Here is a 22,375-nt window from a genome sequence, read left to right as displayed (position 1 = left end):
GCCACTAATTGATAAACTATACAATAAACACCAGAGCTATAGAGGTAGGGTTTCCCCCTTCATGTCGAATCTTCTAGATTGGTTAAAAATGCACTCCCTGCTGCAGCCACTGGCCTTCTCTCAAAGGGTAATGGAAAAGGTCCAGCGTCCGAGAATAAACCACAGACATCTGCCAGAGATGCTGCCCAGAAAGCATTAACAGATTAAGGCCACCACCCCTCTTAAGAAGTCAATTATGTTACTATATAACTGGTTACTCCCCGCCACCAACAACCTACAGTATGCATAGGTGAGCACAGACAAAGTAATTACCAGGCTGCTTTTTACTAATTTTGTTATGCCAAGTGGTAAGGGGCAAGGGGCAAAGCTTTAGTTGCTGAATCCATCAACTCTCCGCTGGTGAACACCTAACCTAGGTATAACCTGCAATAACAGTATCAGTATCATCTCTATGCGGATAATACACAAATTTATCTGTCCTCTCCTGATCTTTCACCATCTGTCTTGTCTCGCGTTACTGACTGTCTTTCTGCCATTTCATCTTGGATGTCTTCTCGGCAACTCAATCTTTCAAAAACTGAATTAATTATATTCCCACCCAAAAACAGCAGCTTAATGCCTGACATTTCTATTTCTGTTGATAACAATCATAAATCCCACCCCGCAAGCTCGTTGCCTAGGTGTAATTCTTGATTCACAACTGTCGTTTATTCCCCACATCAACTCTATATCTAAATCATGTTACATACACCTAAAGAACATTTCCAGAATATGCACATATCTGACACAAGACACTGCAAAACATTAATTCATGCACTCATCATCTCCCGCATCAACTATTGCAATTCCCTCCTTACTGGTCTACCAAAGTCAGACTTGAACCCCTACAATCTATTTTGCACGCAGCGGCTAGATTGATTTTGCTTACTATCATCATCATCATCATCACCATTTATTTATATAGCGCCACTGATTCCGCAGCGCTGTACAGAGAACTCATTCACATCTGTCCCTGCCCCATTGGAGCTTACAGTCTAAATTCCCTATTATAGACACACACTCACAGACTGTCTCCCTCTCTGTCTGTCCGTATGAGTCTGACAGATAGAGACTAGGGTCAATTTTGATAGCAGCCAATTAACCTACCAGTATGTTTTTGGAGTGTGGGAGGAAACCGGAGCACCCGGAGGAAACCCACGCAAACACAGGGAGAACATACAAACTCCACACAGATAAGGCCATGGTCGGGAATTGAACTCATGACCCCAGTGCTATGAGGCAGAAGTGCTACCACTACGCCACCTCTGCTGAGCCACGCTGTCAGTCTCTACATTGGCTGCCTGTATTTCAATGAATCCAATATAAAATTCTTCTACTAACATACAAGGCCATCAACAAAATTGCACAGACATACATTTCCTCACTTGTCTCAAAATATCTCCCTACTCGACACCTGCGTTCTGCACAAGATCTATGTTTCTCCTCCACTCTCATCACATCCTCCCATTCTCGGTTACATGATTTTTTACAAGCTGCACCCACTTCGTGGAATTCCCTCCCACGCACAATAAGACTTTCCTTTAGTCTTCACTGAAAATCCACCTCTTCAGACAACGTTATGATATTCCTCAACCACCATCTTAATTTCCCTAGATTACCCTATTACCATCCTCTACACTGCCAATGCAAGACAACAACCCTCTGACCAACATTGCAACACACACAGCCCACTCAGTACTTTTACCTTTGCAGTCTGGCTGGTTCATTGTGCAATATGATGTAGCACATGCCCTAGCTCCCATTGTCCTATAGATTGTAAGCTTGCGAGCAGGGTTCTCTTACCTCTCTGTCTGTATGTATTACCCACTATTGTCTTATCAATGTTTGTTCCCAATTGTAAAGCGCTACGGTATTGGCTGGTGCTATATAAATAAATGTTGATGATGAATAACCTGTCTCAGGGAGTTGAGTGTTGTTTTCTTTACCAACTTGTTTGTTAATATGCTTATTGCATGTCTTAACCCATCCCAGTCGCCTCTCTATGCTGTCCAACCCCCTCAAGCCCTATGCCAATACCTACGGCTCCTGGGTTTACACAAAATTTCAGAGTCACCCCTTTCCCCTTAGATACAATACAGAAGCACACAGTTCCCACTACTCACAAATAAAACTATTACATATAGTGGGTGATGCAATTCAGCGCAAAGCTCCTTTGAGCCACAGAAGATGTTAGGGTTCCAAAACATTATTTTTGCTGGCACCTTAGACCTGAATACAGGGAAATGCGTAAAGGAGAACATCATGAGACTTTCCTCTTTAGGCTACAATACTTTAATATTGAAGGGATTAATATACCTGAGAAAAGTGATCACTGGTAATTCATTTACAACATGTTGAAAGAGTGAGGGTTGCCTTTATACAAGAGACCAATGTTGGACAGTTCCTAGCTTTCAGAACCATCATTACTCCATAGTTTTTCCTCTTTATGAAAGAAAATCTTTAATTAGATGTTCAGCACTGTTAATCTGTAAACCCACCAGTGTGCTGGAGTAAGTGAAAGCCCTTTAAGAAGGAATAAGTGGCTATATAAATGGGGCCATGGTCCCTGTGCGTTACACCTGCAATGTATCGCCAAAATACCCAGACAACATCTACTCACAAATAAATTAACTCCTTATGAGTCACTAGTACCTATACCACTATTAACAGACACAGAAATCATTCATATCACCTGATCAGACTATGCCCCTGCATCATTGACATTTCACCCCCAAACCACAACAAAGTAGTGGTTCTGGTGCTTCAATGAACTCATCCACCAAGACTTGTCAATTCGGTACTTTGCTGCTGTGTATACAAATATGTTTCTTTTAACACTACCCTGGAGACATCTGCATTTACTTTATGGTAGGTGCACAATAGCATGGTGCTGTACAAATGCAGCCACCTAGATTCATACCCTTAATAAAGAGAAGCTCAAAAAACATCCCTACTCTAAACATGTGGCTCGTTTCAAACTTACTACAAGCATGAAAAGGTCATCATGAAGAATTAGAACAAGCCCAGATAGCCCTTAATAAAACTTTTAACACTAGAAGTTTGCCTTGTGCAAATGTTGGAACATTGTCTTTGTATGGATACCTGAGAACAACTTGTTAAAGTACTTCATCCTCAGAAATCCATTATATACATATTTTATTAAGGACAGCTCAGCTCACACGCATCATATAACAGAAGGAATAACTAAAGTCTATCAAAACATATTAGGAGTCCATATAGCAGATAGAGTTAAGGTGTCACTAGAGCAACTGTTTTCACTTCATGAACATAACGCCATATCTTATAACCCCTCTGGCAAAGCCCTGGGCAAAATGGATTCACAATCACTTATCACAAAATTGTCAAGAACAACTAGCCGTCCTCATCTTACAGACATTTAATGAAATCTCTAGTAACTTCCCCCCTCTTTCTCCGCACAATGTTTGGAAGTACACATCACAGTCCTCCCAAAGACAGACAGGGACCCCTTTGACCACTGGTATAGAGCGATCTTTCCGCTCATGACAGACCTACAATTTTTTTGCCAAAATTATAGCAAACTGACGAAAGCAACTACTACAAAACTTAATCTGCACAAAGATGGCTTTATCCCACTACCACCACCAAAACCATAGACTGTATACACCATGAGCCTCATTCAGCACAAGCAAATCTGCACTTGGGCAAGCCATGTTGCAATGCACAACTCTAAATCTGTCTGTAGATTTTGAACGTACCTCTGCCCCTGAAATAAAAACAATTTTGAAAATATGCAAAACTGGACCTTCTAGCTGAATTTACTTCAACTATAAATGAAGCTCAAACACACAGTCTGCCATACTGACTACAGACGCTGAGAAAAGATAACTGGCAGTATATGCTGTGGCACATGGGGTTGGGCACCATATGTTTTTACAGAATCCTCTCAGATTATTTACCCATCTCCAGTGCAACCTTGTCTAGTGGCACATTATTCCCACTAATTGATTAAAGACTGCATAGACAGCTAGGGTACAAAGCCACAAACCCCCCTTCAGCTTTTCATTGGGTCAAAGTCACCCTTATCTCCATAACTGTTCTATGTCTTGGGCTTGAATGCTTCTGTGCAATGGTTCAAAGTTTTCAGGATGGTGCACATCTGCTCCACTGTAGTGGAAACAGTACAAACTACATACAATGGCATTGGTCTCCAATCCTATTGAATACAAATCTTCCCTTATCACTGGAATGTCTGCTTGAGATGTACTTCAGCAAGGTATCTCAAGAAATTTCAATGTCGGCTCAGGATCTGATACAAGAGGTTAAAATTCATGTGGACCACATTTTCAATTTACATGCCGGAATACAAATCCCTTTGGCATCCTAAATTACACCCTTATAAGATCTAGCCCCTCAAAAGTCCCATCCGGATGTACAATGGTGCCCTTCTAACACCTCGCTACCATGACATCCTTTTCCCCAGACTGAATTTCCTTTATAACTGCTCAGACAAGTCTCAAACAATAAATTATATTGAGTTTTGGGGGCGTGTTTTTTTAACTGTAAAAAATAAATCACATCCAGTCATCCAGAAAGTTCCAAACACCAGAGAAAAAAAAAAAATGTAAAAAATATTTGGTCATATCAAGTGTTTTTTTTCTACAGTTACTATGAGCTGCTTAGCTAAGAAATTTAGTAAAATAAGTAAATCATTCAGTGGAAATATTTGTATTTTCAGATGTGTTTTAGGCATGGTCCTCAAAATCCAGAAACCTTAAGTCATCATCATCATTTATTTATATAGCGCCAACATATTCCGTAGCGCTTCACAATTGGGGACAAACATAGTAAACTAATAAACAAACTGGGTAAAACAGACAAAGAGGTGAGAAGGCCCTGCTCGCAAGCTTACAATCTATGGGACCGTGTGTAGTATGGGTGAGATATCCCATAAATCTTTTATTATCCATTTTAAACCAAAAATATTTTTGAAGACTGTTCATTGTTAACTATATTACATGATAAAATGGATACTAATAAATATTGCTTAAACATTTACAAAACAAATGTATTTATAAAATATTCAACATCATGCACCTTTAAGAAACCATGCCAAAAGAAAAATGAAAAAAAATTAATAAAAAAAAACCCCAAAAAAACTGTAGATAAACTCAAAATGGGCCACCATTAAAAGGTCAGAGAACAGACAAGAAAACCGGTTACAAGTGGCAGCTCCCGTGGCTGCTATATGCAGCAGTTTTGTCCTGTGGGGCTGTTCCTTTCTCTAGTTGGTAGTGTAGTTTTAAGAGTACACAATATGAATTCTACTGCCCAATTTTAACTTATGGCCAAGCTAGCAACCTGTCTAGTTTATATAACATGAGATGTAGGCACAGCAGTGTATTCAATGTGTGGCATCCAGAGGGGTTGATTCTGCCTATAACTGTATACTAAAGCACAGAAGACGGGGGGGGGGGGGGGGGGGGGTGTGCAGGGAGCCTGCTCTGCGTGGCCTGAAATTCATTCAGGGCTTCAGAAGCTATATACATACATATGTGCCAGCGTGGAGGATATTGAAAAGACATTACAGTGTACCATCCCTCCCTTTCTACACCGATGGTATAAACTACCAAGTACCCCAAGGCACCATTCAAGTCATCTCCCAACTCCAGTATTTAGCTCATGGTAGATAGCCTGATCCTCATCTAAAGTGCTTGCTACAATTGCCACTACCATTGACGCAATAATATTATAGGAGTGAGGCTCCTCGCTGAGGTCCCTAACGGGCGTTGTCGGTCGCAGGTCTGCGGTTGATTATCATCCTGGTGAGGGCTGGTCACCACCTGTGTGGAGAGTAAAAGGATACGATCCTGCTACGTTCTTAGACTGCACGACTATCTAAGTTCTATATATAAGTGCCAGGTCTGCAGGCACAATGTGCATAGAGATGTGTCAAGCATGAATGTGAAATGGATCACCCACCCAGGATCCCTTAAGCCTATTATCACCTGTATCGTTTATAATAGGATCATGCCTGATTAGCCTCTTACTACGTTAACTGTCGAAAAAGACCCCAGCTTAATCTTCTAAAAACTATCTAAAGCATCTAGCCTCACCTCCAAGCTACTTGGGACTCGCTTTCGTGATGGCGACTAAAAGACAGATCCACAAAGACGCCTTCTGCGGTACAGTTCTTCAAACCTCAGTCCTCCCAATCTGCAGGGGTGGTTCCTAAACACAAAGGTTCAGACGACCGAGATTCAGAGCAACTTCACCAGCTCAGATTCAGTCTACATCCGCCTCGGTTCTATCACAAATGAACCAGGAAGCCCCAGTCACTATTAAATCTATGCAATTAATGTTCGACTCTTTCAAAACCGATGTTCTATCTGAAATACACTCCTCGATCCGGGAGGTCAAGGCGCAGGTGACTCTTATTACGTCCCATGAGAAATTGGAAAATTATGTCTTTGGGATGGCTGACAAGTTGGCTGATGTGGAAGATCGCTCCCGGAGAAATAACCTGAAGCTGTGGGGTGTCCCGGAGTTTCAATCTCAGAGCTTCCGGACTTTGCTAAAAGCTTATTCAAGAAACTTCTTCCTGAAGCGTCTGATCAAGACCTATTTGTAGATCGCATTCATAGACTGCCGAAACCGAGGGGTGGACTGGAGTCGGCACCTTGCGACACGCCAATACGGGTACACTTCTTCCATATCAAGGAAAGGATCCTACGGGGCAGCCAGAACACAGGCATCCGAAGAGGTTTTACAAAATCTGCAATTGTTCCCGGACTTTTCCCCAGCCACTGTAGCTAAACGCCGCTCGTTCCATCCTATTACTAAAGCGCTTTGTGAGAATCAAATTCAGTACCGCTGGGGTTTTCCAGTTAAACTTATTATCCAGCGTAAAGCACAGAAGACACTCCAGGAGCGTCCTGAATAACAACATAACCTTGAGAATAAGTATGATCACTCCATTTACTATATATACACGGTTTATTTTTCAGCTCAAAAATACACATTTGAGATTGCGCATAGCACCAGCAACCCGAGCAAGTCGCACATGCGCTTTAGGTACTTCTCCTGCCGGCCTGTCAGAGAGACATTAACGGGAGTCTGAGACACAGAGAGATTAAGGAGAGATAAACAACTGGAGAGTGGAGAAGACTTTATAGGGTAGAGTGGGATAAGTAACCCATGTTTATCTTGTAAAGGGCTACTTGCTAACTCTACTTGGACTAGAGGAAAATTGCACCACACTCTTTGGCATTATTTAATATCTGTGGGAAAGTCCTATAACTGTGTGTTGAGGAGCCAGCTTATACTAAAGTGACTGTATGCTTACGTCTAAGAGGGATGTAAATTGTATCTATATATTAATAGTATAAGTAAAACGTTTATGAGTGACTTATTCATATGATGCCCTTGTCTAAGCAGAGCACATCATATACCAAATTAAAGGCCTTTGTCTGTAAATGTGCAGAAAAATATTGCCATTGTAATTGCTTTGCATAGTTTGAGATTTTTCACAAAACGTTCACCCGCCATTTAAATCAATGCATTGTCATTGTTCTCTGGGAAATGAGACAGTCAACAATACACCTGTGCACCTGCTGGGTGGTCTGGAAACTGTGCAGGCACATATATCAGCACATCTTGCAGGGACCATGCCCAGCAATGTAACTTCGATAGAAGACATACATATATTTTTGTGTACAAGGAAAAAATTTAGTTCCCTTAATATAGTGATTGATTATATAGTTATTTATTCATTATACTTCACTGTTAAAATTTCTACATGTACTGTAGTGTATATATCTATGTACAAAAAAAAGTTATTGAATTCTGTTAATAAAGTAATTTAGACATTTCAGTTTAATTTAAGACTGTTACCGCTGGGTTCTCTAGTTCTGCATTAATGTCAAATTGGAGGAAAGTCAGACATGGCAGCTTGCTTAATCAAATTGCCTGGAGAAAGTAACTGTTTATTGGAGAAGAGCAAGATTAAAAAGTGCCACTGGGTGGGATTATCATTGTAAATATTGAGGAATACAGAGAACTGCGACATTGCTCTGTGCGGTTTGCAACCATGCTGCTTGTTTGACCTGTGGAGGAGGAGAGGTGATCTGTATTTGTACTGCCTTTTAACAAGGACTGCATGAATGTATATATTTGTCTAATATTCAAATGCATTTCTATGATATGCGTTAGCTGACTTAAAGAAACTGTAATAGAGTGTAATATAGTTTGCTAGTGATAGTTATATTGGTACCTCTTAGCGCTATAGAACTAGCTACGCCTGTATAAATAGCGTGTTAGATGTTAGTTTTGTTCTCTATATACCCTTCAAATGTTTGCATTTAAATTGATGTGCACTTAGTATATTTACTGCATGCAAAGTTTCCCGTAATCATTGTCTGAACAAGATATATTTTTGATATCTAAAATTTACAAAAAACCTTTAAAAGCCCACAACCCACCAATAAATGTGCTGGTGTGGCTTTTAAAGAACAGCCTGGTGTATTACTGTCTCATTTGTGTGTGTCTGTGGTATCAAGTAGGGGGGGGCGTAGGCTTCCTTTGTCTCCATCTGGTGTTGCTCATTCCAAGAACATTACCCCACGAAGACCCTACAGTACTCAGACTAAAGCGGAGGCACTGTGCAACAAATGAAACAAGGTAAACAATTTATTTAAAGACAGGACACACAAGTCTGTACAAACACCTGAGCAGGAAATATGGGTGTTTTATTACATTTTTAAGTAACATAGTTGATGAGGTTGAAAAAAAGACACCAGTCCATCAAGTTCAACCTATTTTGGATCTCCTGCGATCCTGCACTTATATTTGAAATTAATCCAGAGTAAGCAACCGCCAATCTGTTTCAATTGTGAAAATCCCCCCAGACTCAATATTGCAATCCAATTTTTACCCTATATCCACTACTATCCTTCATTTTAAATTAACGGTCGTATCCCTGGATACACCTTTCCGCTAAAAATTTGTCTAACCCTTTCTTAAACATATCTATTGAATCTGCCATCACAACCTTCCCTGGCAATGAATTCCATATCTTGACTGCCCTTACTGTAAAGAACCCCTTCCTTTGCTGGTTGTGAAATTTCTTCTCCTCTAACCTTAGGGGATGACCACGTGTCCTGTGTATGGTCCTTGGGGTAAAAAGTTCCCATGAAAGCTCTCCGCATTGACCCCTAATGTATTTGTACATAGTAATCATATCTCCCCTTAGACGCCTCTTTTCTAAAGTAAACATGCCTAAACTGGCTAACCTTTCCTCATAACTTAATGACTCCATACCCTTTATCAATTTTGTCGCCCTTCTCTGAACCCTTTCTAGTTCCAAATTATCTTTTTTATAGAGTGGTGCCCAGAACTGTACTGCATATTCAAGATGAGGTCTTACCAACGATTTATACAGTGACAAAATTACACTGTCTTCCCTTGCATCTATGCCCCTTTTTATGCATGCCAATACTTTGTTTGCCCTTGCAGCTGCTGCTTGACATTGAGCACTATTGCTAAGTCTACTGTCTACGAGCACTCCCAAATCCTTTTCCAATATAGATTCTCCTAAATTAATTCCATTTAATTTATAGATTGCGTTCTTGTTTTTGATCCCTGAATGCATAACCTTACATTTATCTGTGTTAAACCTCATATTCCATTTGGCCGCCCAATCCTCCAGTTTATTTAAGTCCCTCTGTAAAGAAGCTACATCTTGCTCCGATTTTATTACCTTACAGAGTTTAGTGTCATCTGCAAAAATAGAAACTTTACTCTCTAAACCATCACCAAGGTCATTAATAAATATGTTAAAAAGGAGTGGTCCCAGCACGGAACCTTGAGGTACTCCACTTAAGACTTTTGACCAATTAGAAAATGTTCCATTTATCACAACTCTCTGTTCCCTATTTTCTAACCAGTTTTCAATCCAAGTACAAATTTTGATTCCTAGACCCAGTTCCCTTATTTTGTAAACCAACCTCTTGTGTGATACTGTATCAAAGGCCTTTGCAAAATCTAAGTAGACCACAACTACTGTCCTGCCCTGGTCTAAGTTCCCACTAACTTCCTCGTAGAAACGAATTAGATTAGTTTGACATGACCTATCCCTCACAAATCCATGTTGATTCCCACTAATAATTTTATTGCGTACCAAGTAATCCTGAATACCGTCCCTTAAAATACCTTCCAGTAGTTTCCCCACTATTGGACAAATAATGGCTTCATGTGCACTTTAAAATGGACATGAAAAGATTACAGTAATAAGAAGATTATATGATATCTGTGTCCTTGAGGAAAGATCCCCATATTATAGCACTTTACTTGCCATACACAACTTCAAGTAAATCACAAACCAATTAAGATGTTCTACAAAAACTGACTAATGCCTAGTATTGCTGCACTAGACATTGACATAACTTACCACATTATGCAAGACTAAACACATCTGCTAAATCACTCAACAGAAAAATGTATTAAATTACATCTGTCTGATTGAAAAACTTTCAAAAGAAAGAGGTAAGTGAATTATTTTCTTTATTTCACAGACAACTAAGACTGTAGCAGTATACCTTCAGTAGTGGGGCAGCTGTTTCCATTACAGTACACATAAAAAGAAAATTATTCTCAGGTAGGATTTACAAACATACAAGGAGTGAAATCACTATAGGTTCTTCTGTTATTATGATTATAGGCAACATCGTTGCCTAAAGAATGTATTAATGCAACTTTAATATACCATTGAACAGTATTTGTATACACACACACACACACACACAGACAATTACAGCCACAGAGTACTAACCAGAGTAAAATCCCATTGTGTTCCAGGGGTCAGAAAGGTGAAAGAGCTTCCTCTTCTAAGTGAATGTCTGAAAGAAAGAAAAATCACAACTAAAAATCTGTGCAGGGAAAATATCAATGATCCAACCAAACTTATAGTTTATATAACTATTCATACCTGTATGACATGAATGCTATATACTTTATATTAAAAATAAGATAAAAGAATAAATATAGTACACCAAAACAAAAACATGTAGTCCCTGGGGTCATGAGTTCAATTCCCAACCATGGGCTTATCTGTGTGGAGTTTGTATGTTCTCCCTGTGTTTGCGTGGGTTTCCTCCCACACTCCAAAAATATACTAGTAGATTAATTGGCTGCTATCAAAATTGACCCTAGTCTCTCTCTGTCTGTGTGTGTATGTTAGGGAATTTAGACTGTAAGCTCCAATGGGGCAGGGACTGATGTGAATGAGTTCTCTGTACAGTGCTGCGGAATCAGTGCCGCTAAATAAATAAATGGTGATGATGATATGCCAAATAACCTAAAAGGTCAATATGTGTCAATAACTTATCCAACATTTCATGACAAAACAGTTTACACTTACAATCAATCTGAAGAACAGTCATTAACAAAAAATAAATAAAACATTAAAACAAAAAAAACAGAAGGCGGGTTGTTGTTCTTTATATCCTCTTCTAGGTGAGACGAGGTACTGACGACGCGCAGACTACAGTTCCTGCTTTCGCCACCGATAAGTAGCTGTGATGTTTTGTCTTAATTGTCTCTATGCTCTATTTACGTTTACTATGTTGTCTATTTGGTTCTCTTTCTATAGCTCTTTTATTGGGCCACACTCGGTGGCTTCACATGTGCCTACTACGATATGTCTAGTGTTATTGAGTTATCTCCTACCTCATATAATATGTTTATTGCTGATAATTATTACCTTTGTCTCCTCCTTCCATGTACTCCTTTTCCTCCTCTACCGTAGGGGTCAGTAATCTCCTTATACCTTCCCCACTCCCCTCCCTCTTAATAGGTCATACACACTAAATTGGTCCCTCGGGTTTCCTTTCTGGGTCCCCCAGCCCTCCGTTTTCTTTTGTGGTTGCTCTTATTCTACCACCCCCCTTAGAGCCTAGGGCTCTACGCTGGTCCCCCTGATGGCTTGTCCATCATGTCCTTTCCTCTACCAGCATTTGTGACAAGTGGACTTTGGTCCGCTATGTCAATCCCCTTGTACCCTTAACCTTTGGTTCTTTCCCCCTTCTCCTCACTGGTCGTCACCTACCATGTCATTTCCTGTATACTCTTCTTTTTGTCTCCTCTCCCCTGACATCTCTTCCCTCTTCTGGTCTCTAGCACTCCCCTCATTGATTTTACTATGACCCTTAACCTTATCTCCTATAATGTCAAGGGCCTCAACTCCCCTCAGAAATGGGATAAACTCCATTTGTCTCTTAAATCTCTTAGAGATTTGATATTCCTACAAGAAACTCATTTTGTCCACCATCTCCACCCCGAGCTTCGTTCCAGAAAATTTCCCTTGACATTTCATGCATGTGAACATAGACAGAAAAAGCGGGGTGTAGCAATCCTGTTTGCGCACCATTTAATTTTCGAAAATTCATGACTCTCATAAAGATAAAGAAGGTAGATTTCTGATTCTCATAGGCACTCTGAATAATCTCCCCTGCACTCTAGTGAACCTCTATGCACCCAACACCGGCCAGCATAGGTTCTTAAAAAAACTGGGTTCTTTGTTAGCGCGTGTCCGTCAGGGTGAACTTATTGTCGCTGGTGACTTCAATGCTGTTTTAGCCCCAACTATAGATCGTTCCTCAGGCCCCTCCTCTTCTCCCGAGAGATGCCCACACCACAGCTGCCTTATAGGCTTTTCTGAAATTCCATAACTTATATGACTCACGGAGATTATTAGACCCCTTGGCCAGGGACTATACCTTCTTCTCTTCTCCCCATAATACCTACTCCCGGATTGACATGATCCTGCTCAGCCACGACCTCACTCTTAAACTTAGCTCCTCCTAAATCTTCCCTGTTACCTGGTCAGACCATGCCCCTGTTTCCGCTGTACTTACCTCCCTTGCTCACCGCCCTCCTGGAGCAACCTGGAGAATTAACAAATAACTCCTGCATGATAAAGAAACTACTACTCACCTGCATTTTCTTCTCTCTGAATATTTTGAGATGAACGACACCCCTGATATCTCTCCTATGACTCTTTGGGATGCCCATAAAGGCGGTAATACGGGGTCATCTTATTGCTTTGGCATCTCGGACTAAGCCATTCCGTCTGGCTGAAACTATTCGGCTGACGGACTCGCTGAGAGATTTAGAGCAACGCCATAAATTGAACCCCGATCCCTTGGTTCTCCAGGAAATTGCTTCTGTCCGTGGTGAACTAAATCTCTTACTATCTCACCAGGTTGCTAATAAACTGAAGTGGCTCAATCAGCGCTATTATGAAAAGGGCGACAAGGCCGATAGATCGCTGGCCACCAAACTTAGAGCTAAGATAGCGGGCCCGGAACCTCCTGGCTATCAGGGACTCCGATGGAGGTTTACACTATGAACCTCAGCGGATACGTGCTGCGTTCCAATCTTACTACACTAAACTTTATAACCTTCCCCAACCGTCTGATCCTTTAGTCTCCCAACAACACTCGCAGTTGATTGAATCTTTTCTTTCTTCTGCTAAGCTTCCGAAACTCTCTCCACAGGCTAGTACGCTACTGGGGGATGAGATTACTAAAGATGAAATTGAACAGACCCTAAAGTCTCAGAAATCAGGAAAGGCTCCGGGCCCGGACGGCTTTACTGCTATGTATTATAAGAGGTTTGCTGGGCTTCTGGTCCCCCGATTGCACACTCTATTCAACTCAATCCTGACTTGGGGTTCTTGGTCTAGGGATTCTTTGGAGGCTCGGGTCTCCGTCATTCATAAAGAGGGTAAAGATGTTCATGACTGCGCTAGTTATCGCCCTATCTCCCTGCTTAATACAGATGTCAAATTATATGCTAAAATTTTGGCTAATAGATTAAATTCGGTCCTTCCCTCCCTTATACATTACGATCAGGTTGGCTTTATACCGGGACGTCAGGCCAGAGACAATACCAGGAGAGTCGTTGATCTGATTCATTTCATTAATACCAGGAAGGCCCCGGCCATTATTCTCTCCCTTGACGCAGAGAAGGCTTTTGATAGGATCTCCTGGAGCTTTATGTCCCGAGCCTTGTTGGCGTTTGGGATTTCGGGTAACCTCCTCACGGGTATTCTAGCCTTATACTCTCGACCCTCCGCAAGAGTCACGATCAACAGTTCTCCCTCTGACCTTATCACCATATCAAATGGTACCCGCCAGGGGTGCCCTCTGTCTCCTCTTTGCCCTCGTCATAGAGCTTCTTGCTGCCTCTATCCGGGCCTGTCCGGACATACAGGGTGTGCGAACGGGGAATCTGGAGAGTAAGCGCTCTCTTTTTGCGGATGATGTCCTTCTGACTCTCCTGCAGCCAGGGAAGTCGCTTCCTGGACTCTTTAGCATTTTACACCAATATGGGCACCTTTTGGGTTACAAGATCAATATTACGAAATCGGAAGCCCTCCTCAATATTCCCTCCCCGGAAGGACTGGTACTCACCTCCCGTTTTAACTTTCGGTGGCAGAGAAAGAAAATTAAATACTTAGGTATTTTTATTACCGACTCCTATGACTCCCTCTACCGCGAGAACTACCCGGGCCTCTTTGCTAAAATCAGGTCTGAACTGTTCTCCTGGCGCTCATTAATCATCTCGTGGCTGGGCAGGATCATCTCTGTCAAGATGAGCCTCCTTCCTAAGCTTCTCTATTATTTTCAGACCCTTCCAGTTCGAGTCCCACTTTCGGATCTGTCATCTATCCAAAAATGTCTTTCTAGATTTATCTGGAACGGCCGGTCTCCCAGGATTAAGCTAGCTCTCTTAAAGAGACCCACCAGAGGTGGGGGTAGGGGTTTCCCGGATTTGAACGTTTACTATTGGGCGGCTCATCTGAGCCAGATTTTGCCCTGCGGCACTGTCGTGGGCGGACATCGAATCCGCCTATCTTAGATTTCCAATTTTGTCCTGTATATGGGGTCTCTCAAAACAAGCTAGATCTACCCTCACCTCCCAATGTCCTACCTTACTATTCTCAGCTACGATATGGGAGACCTGCCGGCCCCATCTCAATATACCGGTGTCCTCTCTTACTGTTCTACCTCTTTGGGGTAACCCTGCCTTTCCTCCTGGGCTCTCCTCTGCCTTGTATAGTCCCTGGGTCACTGTGGGAGTTCGATTTGTCGGTGACCTTTTATTTCAGGAAGCCTTTTTTCTCCTGGGATGATCTACGCTCTAAGGGGGGTATTCAATTGTTAGCGAGTTTGGAAGTTCGAGCGTGCAAAGTAATTTTTTCGCTATTTTACCTTATTTTCGAGCGCGAAAACTTCACGCAATTCTAATCTTTTTTTTTTTTTTTTTAACGAAACGGTGTTATCGTGCTCCAAGCGTTTGTCAATATTAAAGTATAGGCTGGCTGCGAACCCTTAGCGGAAAAAGCTATTCAATTGTTTTTTAACGGCGAGTGTGAAAAAGGCGAATATGCTGTTTTATCTCGCACCTCCATGGTCTGCTCAAAGAAAAAATTTTTTTATTATTAAGTTAAGAATATACATTAAACTGAGAAAATAGGTGTAAAAGTTCATAAAAGTAACCTAAAAAAGAAAAGTACTTAAAAAAGTGTATAATAATAATTTTTGGAAATTTCCCCCTTTAGAAAAAAAACCATAGTGGTGCATGTATTTAAACTTTTTTATATTATTTTTTTGTTTTTAAGGGGGGGGGGGGGAAACGAGCGCGGTTTTTTTTTTCCCGAATGCGAAATTTTAACGCATCTCGCTAACAATTGAATACCCCCCTAAATATCCAAGTCTCCATCCTAAATTCCACAAGTATTTCCAGTTACGACACTTTGTGGGCTCTCTCCCCGGGGGGGCTCCTCTCCCCCCTCTTAGGTCTCCCTTTGAATCCCTATGTCTCTCCTTTGGGTAGGGGAACGATCTCCTTTATCTACAGCTTAATTCTCAATGCACTTTTATCTCCGGGCGGTAGGCATGAGAGGGAGTGGGAGGATTATTGGGAAATCATAAGGGATCAAGTCGCCACCAGCTCCATTTCCACCTTGGTGAAGGAGAACGCATATAAAGTATACTATAGGTGGTACTACACACCTGACAAACTCACTAACATGTTCCCCTCTAGATCTCCATTATGTTGGCGGAGTTGTGGCCAGATGGGATCTTTCTTACATATTTGGTGGTCCTGCCCTAAAATATCCTCCTTTTGGGATCAAGTAGGACCCTCCTCTCCTCCCTCCTTCCATGCCCTGTCCGGAAAGACCCATGGTCTTTTCTTCTCTGTTATCCTCTAATTGATGATGATAGACAGTCTGCAAAACTGGCTTCCCATGTCCTTGCTGCTGCGCGATGTCTAGTAGCCAAGTCTTGGAAACAAGCTCAACCCCCCACAATGGCGGCCCTGCGATCCTATATTTGGTTTATTGCCCGGATGGAACAGATTACATACCACCTACATGACAAGGATGATAAATTTCACCAGATTTGGGCTCCTTGGCTTTACTTATAACCCCATACTTCTTGTACCAAATCCTTCCTCCTAAGAAGAACTCCCTATGCTCATAGGTGGCCTGTCTCTTGATGCTGTCTCCCTTCCCAGAGTATCTAGGTAGTAATCTCTTTTGAAACTTTTATTGCACCTTTTTTATTTATTTGTATCTCTTCTTAAAATGAGTAAGGGAAGGATAAGGGTAAGGAAATGTGAGGATAAAGGGAAGTGTGTTCTATTTTTCTTTCTTTCTTGGTGACGACCAGTGCCCGCCCCCCCACTACATTGTTATAAAATGTTATAGTATCTTGACTATTCTGGATAACAATTGTATACTTACTTGTCTGTTTAATGACAACCTGTTGTTGTCTCTGATATGTGTTACTCAAATATTTTCAGCTCCATTGACATATACCCATGATATGTATTGTTCTCTGTTTTTGTTCCTCCAAATGTACTAATTGTTGATTCTTATCTGTACATCATTGTTATTTTTCAAAATAGTTAAAAAACAAACAAAAACAAAACAAAAAAAACAATACATCAATAACAAACGTGTTTAGTACACTTGAAGTGTAGAACTTTTTCAAGGGATAGTGAGAAATATCGATATCTCTATCTCCTATTACGGTAACTAGGTATTCGTGATATTTTGTAATATATACATAAAATGCGTACCACATAAAAAGTCATCAACAGCTTATCTGTATATATTGTGGAACTCGATATTTCTCACTCAGCTCCATATTTTGCACATTAATAAACTCATGGAAAGGGGAAGGGGGGGCGACCTGTGTCCAGAGACGAAGTGCCCACCTCTCTCCAGACCTTGAAACAGGTTCTCAAACCCCTTTCCTTCACCACTGGGTTAGGTCATCCTGTAGCAAGTCAAGCAACTAAATAACATTTAACGTGGGGAAAAAGCAAAGCTCTTTTAAAAAAGGACAGTTCCAACTCAGAAAGTACCATATGAATTTCCCATCAATTGTTTTCAGTTCAGAGCACATGTAAGTGACATTTCCACAGCTAAAGTAGGAACATATGCACCCTCACTAATGAAGAAACACCAAACCTTGGTATGAGTAATCCCCAGAAATTAAATTGCTTATGTTTAAACAAAAAAAATCTCAATGTATCTCAAATATTGTGAAAATGTTTAGAACACCAGCCAAAAGCTGTTATTTGCTTTCTGAAAGCCACTGATTAATTTGACTAAGCCATAAGGAACGTAATATGGTTTTGCTTTATAAAGACCGAGCATGTTCTTAAAAAAACCCAAAACAAATGCAAGAGTAAACAGCTGCTCAAATATTGTGACAGTAACTAAAAACACACAGTAAAATAGTACATGACATTAATAGGACAACACAATATAGACGAACCAGCACAATACAAACCAGTTAGGAGCCAAACCAGCAAGCAATACAATGCTAGGTGGGATGTACTCTTTCACTGGAACTTGAGTAAAGAGGCACGAGCAGTGAGGGAATGGGAAGGGGGGCAGAATATGGAGCATTTCAGTTCAAGTTGAGACTTTATTCAGGATTGGCACAGAAAACAGAGCCACTAATTGAGAAAAGACGAGAAGACATTTGTGCTGTTAGCATAGACAATGAAAAGAGGACACTGCTCATGGAAGTTTACATCAAGAATGGCTGGGCAGACAAATGGGGGGCAGTGTAATTGGGCATTAGAGGCAGGTTTGGAGGAGAGCATTTGGTTTCTTCCCCTCTCTAGGCTTTGAAACAGGTTCTCAAAATCCATTCCTTCAACAGACAAGGAAAAGGAGTGAACCCTAGAGTTGAGGGGGGGGGGGCAGTATAGGAGAAGTTTTGGAGGTGATGTGTCGAGGGGTGACAAACATTGACAAAATGAAGGCTGGTAGGGAGATGAATTTGGAGATGTAAATGGGAGGGGGGGGGGTATTGTGCAAGGGCTTTATAGGTGAAAGTAAGGAGTTTCAACTGGACCCTGTAGGGCAAAGGGAACTAAAGTAGGGACTGGCAGAGAACAGAGGTAGATGCAGGTTGGCAGGAAAGAAAAAAAATGATAAGCAGCAGCATTTAGAATAGATTGGAGTGGAGAGACAGGAGGAAGGAAGGCCAAAAAGAAAGAGGTTGCAGTAGTCCAGACAAGAGATGACAAGTGAGTCAATGACGTTATTGGTTGCATTCAGGCTGAGAAAGTTTCTGGGATCCTTGAGATGTTACGAATGCGGAAGCAGCAAGATTGGGGAAGGGATTAAATGTGGAGAATGAAAGAGGAGTTGAGGTTAACTTCTAGGCAAGAGAGGGGAAGGAGAAGTTGACTTTTTTGTCCTCCAATACCATCTCTATTCCAATGACAGACAAGTTGAGGAGAACAGCAAAGGATGAAGTGTCCAGAGAGAAGAGGATTGGGCCAAAGACAGAGCCTTGAGAGATGCCGACAGGTAGAGCAAGTGGGGGAGGTAGAGTCAGGGGTAGAGACAGAAGGAATGCTTGGAAAGTTAGGAGGACAGTATCACGTACTCCAAAGGAGTGTAGGATTTTTATGTAGGAGAGGATGATCCACAGTATCAGAGGTAGCAGTAAGGCCGAGGAGAACGAGCAAATAAAAAAAATAAAAAAACGACCTTAGAATTTGTCAGCAAGAAGGTCATTAATGGCCTTTGGTGAAGGTAGTTTACAGATTGAAGTAGTTCAATGAGGGAGTGAGGGAAGGTGGCGAGACAGCTTTATAGGTATTACTCAAGGAGCTTGGAGTCAAAGAAGGGGAGCGATAGGGTGGTATTTGGAGATAGTCAGGGTCTAGGTGGGGGTTTTGAGGACGGGAAAGACGAGGGCATGCTTCAATGAAGAGAAGGTGCCTGAGGAGAGGGACAAATTGAAAGGGAGGGGTGGAGGAGGACAGCAGAAGAGCTCTTGACTTCATCCCCAAAGACTGGGGTGGAAGAGGCCAAGGTGTGCATTATGGGGGAAGTCTGATGGGAGGCAGTGTCAAGGTGGATAGAGTTAATTTTGGATGTGAAGTGGATAGCAAAAGAAAAAACTGGAAGGTAACAAATAGACAACGGTTGGAGGACTGATTTGAAATAGAACAGTTTGGAGAGAGATAGTACAGAGATGAAGAGAATGAATTTGAAATGAAGGAAATCCAGGTGAGAGCTCACCTTCATCCAATGTTGTATGAGAGCATTTGTTTTAAAAAATATATATATATTTTAAAGGTATCTGGTGCATTTGGAATGCCAGGCCTGTGGCATGAATCTACGAAGGCTAGTAGTGATAGAGTCCAGGGCAGAAGTAAGCGTGCTTTTGTAAAGATAAAGGACAGGAAAAGGTGGGGAGATGGGAGTTTAGTGAGGAGAAAGAATCAGGGTCACTAGCATCAAGAAGGTTTTGCTTGGTAAAAGTAGCCTTGGAAAGGGGGAGGTGGTGAACGGGTTTTTAGGGACAGGCTAAAGCAAAGAGATGAGGGTCTCAGAGGGAGGAGAGGAGTTTGTGAAGTTTTTTTCCCATGCAAGTTCATGGACCATGGATTAAGAACCTCTACTCTAGAGGGAGGGAAGATGCACAAAAGAGGAGAGAAGCGGTACATTTTGGCATCATCAACAGAAAGGAAGTACTGGAGACCAAAGCAATTGATTAGTTCATCAAGAGAGGAGAAATATAGTGAGAAGAGCAAAGGACCAAGTAGAGCCCCACGGGTACAGGTTGTGGTCAGAGAACATGGTGAACTGGAAAAGTTGGAGATCGCAGAGAAATGGAAGAGGAGATAAAGTGAGTGACCATTACAGTGGGTGGGAGATAAAGCAAAAATCTGACTTAAAATTACCATAGTAACGGCAATAACGCGCGCTACGCGATGGGGTCTGCCTCTATGTTTCTTAACAAGCTTTGTTTTACAATGCGTGTATGAAACCTAAAATGTTATTTTAACGCCATGGCAGTTTGGATTTCAGTTGCAAATTATAGTCAGAGAGAGAAGATTGTTGCTCATATTTAAGACCATATTTTGTCCTGTTATATGCCATCTACTGGTTAAATTAATCCACTAGAAACACACCAAGGGGGGGCGGCGGCAATGTTTGGGACATATATAGTGAAACTCCAATTTTACATTCAGGTTTTATACTACATATTCCCTTATTTTATACCAGAATAATTACACAGACACAGAACTGGAAATGATTAGCAATAAAAAGTTTACAAAATGTTGTAATTGATGTTTGCCAACATAGGGGTGCGCACAGAAATCCGCGATATTGCAGCACCGTAATGACACTTTATGCGCGCAGCCGCGAATTGTAATTGAATACCCCTTAATGGGGATAATTTAATTGTCCACGCTACTGCCGAAAGTAATATCGCCTACGCATGATTACTGATATTACGGTAATAGAGCACGTAATTATCGTTAATACGGTCATTTCAACAACGGGTTTTTACTCGCAGCTCCCTGAGCTGCGAATAGAAAGTAGGGTTAAAATTAACAGTAATAGGTTTAAGTATGCGCTACTTTGGGCGGAATTGAATTACCCCCTATATGTTGCATGTGGGCACCAGTTGGAGAAACAAATCAAAACTTTGGATCACCGATTGACATGTTCATGACTCAAATTCAGTGTCAGTTGAATATTGTGTATTCTCAGGAATCATTATGAACCGTTCCCGATGTTACTGAGGAAGCAGGGGGACATAATTTCTCTCTGAACTCTGGCAGGGAGACATAACCTTCAATTGATCTGTTGAGGATCACTTGATCTGTTAATAGATGCATTGCAGCTGAAGCATTGGAAGACTACCACAACGTTGTCAAATTGACTGAAATAAATAAAAAAATAAACTTTCTCATGCAACAAAAATGTGTGTTGATAGATAATCTCATTTTCTCATTTCATTAGTCAACAAACACACACTAATATATATACACATTATATATATATATATATATATATATATATATATATATATATATATATATATATATACACATATATATACACACAAACAAGAACAGAGATTGGATGCCAGCCAAATGTCCTGTTCAAGTACAATAAATATAACATTTCCTTTATCAAGCTGGGGGAAAAAAATGCTGATTTCATGAACAGTTCTATAACACCAGTCTATAGACCAAGTTCACTGTGACAAACTAAATAAATACACTATTTACACCTTAAGACCTTCTCCTACCCATTGGCATTACAAACATGAATGTCACCAGTGTTTTTATCACTAGTATAAGACATGTAAACAGGTGTGGCACGTAAAACCATCGTTTCTGTCTCACCGTACCCACTCTCACGGACATTTGCTAATTTTGCTCTAAAAACACGCAAACACTAGTGGGTACTGGGGTGCAAAGTTCATATACTTTATAAAAAAAATACCACATGTCAAATGAGTTACATACACCCACTTATATAAATCTTCTCTGGGAGATTATAGTGAGAGGGTTAGTCGGGGAAGTATCACCCAAACGGCCATTCTGATGACACTGGGTGACAGTCTCAGCGCGGCAGACACAACATGACCGATGGGAAGTGCAGATAAAGAACAGATAAGAACATAACACACACTACCGTCACATCTCTACAAGTAGATTAAAGGTAAAGCGACCTATTAGAGGAGTATAATTAAGTATCTCGCCAATGTCACAGTACAGTGAAACCTTTCGGTTGGCCTACCTCCTAGAGCTGCCTTTCTCCGGGGTAGTCGGACCTGCCAAGCTACTGACGGAGGATTTCCGTTTAGGACCGTTTCTTTTTTTGGACTTTAGATTCTCGGTGGGTGGAGTGGGGTCCGCCGGGGGCGCCATTACCTCCTCCCCCTCCATGGTGGGCTCAATTATTAAACGGAGAACACAGGAATGTTCGTCACAGACCCAACCGCCGTGCCGCTAG

General features: G+C 41.3%; 1 protein-coding gene across 1 annotated transcript in view; it reads right to left on the bottom strand.

Moving 5' to 3' along the window:
- NET1 (neuroepithelial cell transforming 1) overlaps positions 1 to 22,375 on the bottom strand; it is a 41,578-nt gene extending 19,203 nt beyond the window's left edge. Inside the window, exons 1-2 of the mRNA XM_075208559.1 lie at positions 22,160 to 22,375; positions 10,847 to 10,913 (exon numbers count right to left, since the gene is read on the bottom strand). Of these exons, the coding sequence (XP_075064660.1) occupies positions 10,847 to 10,913; positions 22,160 to 22,308 (216 nt within the window). The 5' untranslated portion in view covers positions 22,309 to 22,375. The remainder of the gene's footprint in view (positions 1 to 10,846; positions 10,914 to 22,159) is intronic.

The sequence above is a fragment of the Mixophyes fleayi genome, chromosome 4 (assembly GCF_038048845.1).
Source record: "Mixophyes fleayi isolate aMixFle1 chromosome 4, aMixFle1.hap1, whole genome shotgun sequence".
Lineage (NCBI taxonomy): Eukaryota > Metazoa > Chordata > Amphibia > Anura > Limnodynastidae > Mixophyes > Mixophyes fleayi.
Note: the sequence above shows the minus strand (reverse complement) of the source record. Positions and strands in the feature narration are given on the sequence as shown.